At 31.7% G+C, this 6903-nt stretch overlaps 1 protein-coding gene across 1 annotated transcript in view; it reads left to right on the top strand.

Moving 5' to 3' along the window:
- Ror (tyrosine-protein kinase transmembrane receptor Ror) overlaps window positions 1-6903 on the top strand; it is a 259895-nt gene that overhangs the window by 240951 nt on the left and 12041 nt on the right. Inside the window, exon 2 of the mRNA XM_018511807.1 lies at window positions 3284-3377. Coding sequence (XP_018367309.1) covers window positions 3284-3377 — 94 coding nt within the window. The remainder of the gene's footprint in view (window positions 1-3283; window positions 3378-6903) is intronic.

Below are 6903 nucleotides of genomic sequence, written 5' to 3'. Positions count from 1 at the left end.
ATTAGTAAATCAAATGCTTAGAAGCATTTGTAGTGAGACTTTGACGGCACTACTCAACTGATAGAATATTCTTGATTCGCGATGATGAAACAACGTTATCACATTTTCTCCATCAAACAGTTTTAATGGCAGAAGTATCACATCTTTGGTTATATTTTTTACTATTGTTAATAAACTGAGTGGTAAAAGTTGTTTTAATCTTCAAATATATTTTTAATATGCTATACTTTATATATTAAACATAAATTTATTCGATTCTTAACATTTCAAATATTAATATTTATTGAAAACAGATACATAGAATCGAGTCTCCTATAAGAGAAAGAGAGATAGTCTATTATAAAATCCAGAATTTTGTTATTAATTTACAGAAAAATGCGCTAGTCAAAAAATCTGAAAAAATTTACATAAAAGCATGCTTTGTAGATAAAGCTATGTTCCAAATTTCAAGCAATTCTTAACATATTGCATTCTCCTTACAACCTCCTTAACGTTCAATGTTTTAAAAAATAAAATCTTTTCCATTAAAGAAAAGTAGGTATAGAACCTTCTCGCGCTACACTGAGAAATTTAATATTTTCAGTTACAACATTTTTAAGCTATCAACGTTTAATGTGTGTAGCGGATAAATCAAGTTAGTCAATGGATCGAAAGGCGATGCTCCGTGAGGGAGCGGGGAAAAGTTTAAATTTGTTCTTGGCATCCGCTCAGCTGACGTTGTGGGAGATATTGAAAGAGTGGATAATTTACTCGATTATTTAATAGCTTGGCTACGGTTGCAAGCCAAGCCAAAAACTTTACACGTACAGCATACTACGAGACGGCACGACGTGCGCTTGGATGTTGCCAACTTTTATGAATGGAATTATGACATAACATCGACAAAATTGCTCTCTTTCGAAACCACGTTACGGTACGTCGCCTAAATAAGAAGCACAAGATACTTTTATGCATGTACACTGAGAAAAATATTTGGTATTTCTAACTATAATTACATATTACTATGCTTATGATTATTACTGCTATAATAATAATAACAATAACTATGTATACAGCTCTAGCAACAAATGTATATAATTGGCAACCTAAAATGACTATATAATTATAGTTATTAAAACCATAAAATAGTAGAAATTATCATAAAAGTTATAGTCACTTGAATCATTTTTATGGTAATTTCAACTATTTTATCTCAACCTAAAATGACTATATAATTATAGTTATTATAACCATAAAATAGTTGAAATTACCATAAAAGTTATAGTCACTTGAATCATTTTTATGATAATTTCAACTATTTTATCGTTATGATAACTATAATTATATAGTCATTTCAGGTTGCCAACTATATGTATTTGTTGCTAGATATACATAGTTACTGCTATTATTATTATTATAGCAGTAATAACCATAATTATAGTAATATATAATTATAGTTACAAATACAAGACATTTTTCTCTCAGTGTACGTGTATAATTTGAATAATAATTAAAAGTATTAATTATAAAAGTCTTATTCTGCAGAAAATTTATTAAATAATACTTTATATTGCACATCGCGAAGCGAAATAATATCAATTTACTTTATAAATTGTAAAACTACAGTAAAATTTTATTTATAAAACGAAAGAAACGAAAGAAGATTTGATTCTTGTTTTGTACCCTAATATTTCTATATTTATCATTTACACATTTTTATTGCGTTCAAATGATTTTTAGAAAATATGATGCTTATAAATATGATAATCTTAATATTATTTGCGTCAGCTCTTCAATTATAACATGCTGAATAACGTCATGTGTACCGTCCCACAGAATGGGATTCCATATTAAACCTCTTTCGTCGGTGGATTACTCATTACCGCGCTAACAACCTCAGGAACGTGCCGACCTTAATCACGATTCACAAATTAATCTCGCGGCACCGCCGACCGACGGTATCGTTTGTTGACGGCACCGTCTAGCCAAATATATTACCTACTAGGATCCGGAAGACGTGCGAGTAAGTTATGATTGTGTGCATGGAGATTACCCCTCCGACTTCGGCGAATATATCCGTTGTACTGGTTGTAATTTAATCGGCGGAATGTCGGGAATTCAACGCGTTAACTCTTTCGAATCTCCTGTGGACATGAATACTGAAAAAAATTGTTAGGTTGATATAAAAACGATGGTAAAGAGTGGAAACGCTACTAATGTTCTCAGAGAAAAAAATTGTTAGCCAAGAATAATTTTGATTAAAGCACGTGTGTCGCAATAAAATGTAGAATTATCTTTTTGTTTAATTTATTTAATTAATTAATTCTCAATTGCTACAGTCAAAATAGCTGAAAATAGTTGAAAAAATAATATAATGATTATATTAAATAATGATACGTAAAAGTTAATTCCATATTCTTTCCAATATTTCATAAAATAACAGTGTTCGGATAATATTTGATTATCGTAACTGGTAATTAAGTTCTATTGAAATCAAATTGACCGGAAATGTGCACGAGAATTAATTTAATCCTCCAACTGAGTTTGATCCACTCTCGATTTAACATCAATATTGAATCGACAATGGTTCGTTTCACGATGAACTTCGCAAGAAACTGTATAATCTTACCATAAGAACGTTAATTGCCGTTCTATTAGTACAAGAAAATGCAAAACTTCATTCAATAGCCGTGGTCACTGAAATTGAACATTGGCAAGTGAAAAATTACAAAATCTCAAAAGATTTGTTTTTCTCTATTAAATTAGACTACCGTATTTTGCGACATAATTTCAAAACGTGTACGAAGAGAACAATTTCGCTGAAGTATCAAAAAATTTAGCTAGATACAGATTTGAAAATAATTTTGTTAAACCATCAAAATTTTTAGATTAGACGTTCAAATTGATTGCTAGAATGTCAAAACTTTTTGCAATTCTGGTAATCAGTTTGAGTGTCCTACCTATTTTGATGGTCTAACAAAATTATTTTCAGATCTGTATCTAGCTAAATTTTTGAATACTTCTGCAAAATTGTTCTCTCTGCGTGATTTAAGAAAATAAACTGAAATTTGGTTATTTATTAATATAAAACTTTGGCTTGATTCTTATATAAAATTATTATCTTAGCATTAAAAGCTTAGCATTAAATTTTGATACTCTGACATGATATATAGATATACTACATATCTTTTTTCCTTGTTAAATTAAGACAATACAGAAATAGATACAGAAACAGATACACATAATATACCTAGATATAATGATATAACTAGGTACAGAATTAACGAAAATTATTTTCTTATAGGTGGAAATGGCGATGTCGAGGATTCGGATACTGACGTGCAGGACTACAGTACGGACGAGGACTACAACGATGTTTTTGACTCAACCACGAACGGGTAAGCCTTGTATAGCTTGCAACCCCTATCACCTTATCGTCTTATCGCAGGATTAAATACGAAACACATATCCATCTAACTAGCGCCGTGCTTAATTAGCAATTAAAATTGCTATTGATCGCGTCTATCCGCAATGACCGAATACTTCCTCTCCACGTCCGGGCGAAATTGCCGAGACAAGCAAGAAACCGACCCGGAGAACCCTTTTTAATTGTGTTACGCTCTTACACACACATACACATCTCTCTCTCTCTCTCTCTCTCTCTCTCTCTCTCTCTCTCTCTCTCTCTCTCTCTCTCTCGTTCTTCCTTGTTTTTTTCTTTTGGGAATTCTTCATTACTAAAACGGGAAGACGAGATAAGAATATTTCATTGACCACCGAACCGCATCAAAGTATCTTTTAGGATAATTGACTTATCCTAAAGGAAACACGAAGACTTTGATATGTACATCAATATATTAACGCATATTACATATACATATATAAATATATAAGTTTGATTATAGTTTATTATCATATCATTAGTATTCTTATTATTTTATTCATTATTTAATAAAACGAGAATAATATTTCCAATACTTGTAATAAAATAAATAATAAGGAAATGTACATTTATACTAATTGATGGAAGTCTAGAACGTAACAATATTTTATTTCATATAAAGAATAAATGTTCGTCAGAAGAACACTGGGAAAATATATATAAATATAATAACGATATTCATTTCGAATTTAGATCGAAAAAGTCGAAATTTTTTTGGCATTTTTAATAGTTTGATCCAAAATCGGCCGATACATAAAAAATCAAACATCAAAAACAGGTATAACAATCGCACAAAAAAAGGAGAATTGTATGGGGAAAGACGAAAGACATTTCAGAGATTCGTTTCTATGACGGCAAATCGAGACAAGCAGGACAAGGGAGAGAGGAACCCTGCAGGGCTTAATAAGGAAGCGACTTGATTGGTTCGATTCGAAAGCTAATAATGCCACTTCCCCGTGTAGGCAAACCCTGTTTGGAACTGCAAAGGCTGCCGTACGATTAAATTTGAATTCTGTGTCCCCCTTTCCACTCCCCACCTACGAGTAAGCTAATTTGCGAAGAACGCGTCGATAGAGCCAATCGAAATTCCGCAGTTCAAATTTCATATCCGCGTTTTCCCCGGGCACGACTAGCGAAGCAGGTTTCCGACAGGCTTCTCCGCGCGCGCGGTATGAGTTTACAGCGAGATGAAAATATATTCGAAAATTCCCATCTCGGGGATGTCCCTTCGCACCCGATCTCAAGAAGAAAAGTCGCACAATTTCCGCGCCGCGTGCGCGTTTGCAACTCGCGCCATGCGAGATTTTCTCCCTCGAGGAATCGATATCGACGTCCCGTCGCAATAAATCAGTTTTGTCGTTACACTGGAAAATTTAATATCGAAATCAACGTCGAACAAAGAGAAAAAGTTCCAAATTTGTCGAAGGATGGATATTTCGAATGTCACATTCGGTGGTTCCGAGCCATCCTTATGGTAGTAAAAATTCTAATATACTTTTTTAATTTCCTGTCAGCATTTCTCCTTTTAGAAGAGTTTTTTATTTTATTAAATATAAAACCTCTCTCTCTCTCTCCTCTCTCACAATTTATATAATTTGAGACTTCTCTACAATTTTCTCTCTTCAAGAATTCGACATTCTGTCGCAGTAAATCAGTTTTGTCGATCAGAAAATTGAATATTAAAATTGATGTCGCGCACGAAAGAAAAAGTATACATCTTTTTTCTTAATTACAAGGCATTAATTATTTTTAATCATTAAGTGATTAAAAGCAATCCCGTGATATTAACTGAATTAATATAACGCAATAAAATAATATTCTATTGTATATAATAATGATTTAAGAAAACTAATATTCTTAGATAAATTCTCAGCAGTATTTCCTGCACGCAAAAGTGATATGCGAATCGATATACGGAACACAGATTTACTGTGATATATATTTCAACACGATAATACACTCGTCGTTATTGAAATTACACGCCATAAAACGCGTGTGCGACACCTTGCTTCCAAGACAGCGTATATATCTTTGGCCGTTTGGTAAAATTTATATCTTCCTTTCGCGTACTCAGGAAAAATATATTTCGAGGATCTATATGTACAGCTATATATAATCTCTTAATGCTGCGGAATTTTCACTTATTTCGTACCGTTAGCCATGAATACACTCACACGCAAAAAAGTGGACCACTAAATTTTAACAAATATTTTTAATATTTTTAAATAGGGATAACTCAATGAAAAATCATCGTTTCGAGATGAACCACATCTCAAATTAAAGCTCGAGTATTCCTTTTAACAATCATGCAGATTAAATTTGAATTATACAAAATGTATTGCAAAATGGCAAACGTTAAAGACATAGAACGACAGGAAAAAAAAAATCTTATTTAAACTATGCGTGGCTCAGAGGAATTGGCTGCCAGGCACAAAAATGTATGAGTCTTTGAGATCATTGATTTCCAAATAAATCCATATTTGCATCAATTTTTGCTACGATTTTTTTGGACAAAGTTATAGCGTTCTAAAGAAAGTGTTGCAAAACAGACTTTTTCTTGTAAACTCAATATAACTTAGAAACAAATTATTATAGGAAACTTTACCAAAAGGAAATTAAGATGTGAATTTCAAATTTTAATTCTCCTTAATTTCGTGTAAGTGCGTACATGTACAATGTATGCGTGTATTCTGTTCTCGGCGTCACCCAGGATCAATGATGTGGACATGGCAGGTATCTGATTCCGCGCGCGCGCGTGCGTGCGTGTGTATTTGTTATCATTTTGTGTAATTCAAATTTAATCTGCACAATTATCAAGGGGAATGTTTAAGCTTTAATTTGAGATGTGGTTCATCTGGATAAGATGATTCTTCGCTGAATTATCGCTATTTAAAGATATTAAAAATATTTGGTAAAATTTAGTGGCCCACTTTTTTGCGTGTGAGTGTATATAAATGTATTTTAAATAAATTTTGAATTTATCTTCATGGTGAATTCGAGCAGTAAAAAATAATTTATTATATATTAAGATATCCTTTATAATGGGTCAGGAAAAAAGTCCTTTTACATATGTAAAAGGACTTTTTTCCCGATCCATTATATTGTCAAATTTTCATAATTTTTGTTAATATCTGAAGTGAGAATCTGTGAATAAAATATTTTTCAAATAGGAGAATTCGTAAAAATAATGTTAGAACATTTGTGAAACATAAAAACAATAAATCTTAGTCAATTAATAGAATAAATTATGATTTTATAAATATATATATAATGCAAAATAAATATATTGTCATAAATATATTACATTTCATTTCATTGTTTCGTGTTTGCTAAATTCAAATTTAATACAACTACGTGCAAAATTTAATGGCGAAGTAATTTAATATACTTTATGTCAGATAATGTTTGTGTATAGTAAAATTATAATAATCGTTATCGTCTACGTTCCTTAAGGAACTTCCCTCTTGGAGCAAACAGACATT

This window comes from Trachymyrmex cornetzi, unplaced genomic scaffold (assembly GCF_001594075.2).
Source record: "Trachymyrmex cornetzi isolate Tcor2-1 unplaced genomic scaffold, Tcor1.1 scaffold112, whole genome shotgun sequence".
Taxonomy (NCBI): Eukaryota; Metazoa; Arthropoda; class Insecta; order Hymenoptera; family Formicidae; genus Trachymyrmex; species Trachymyrmex cornetzi.
This window is presented reverse-complemented; position numbering and strand designations above follow the sequence as displayed.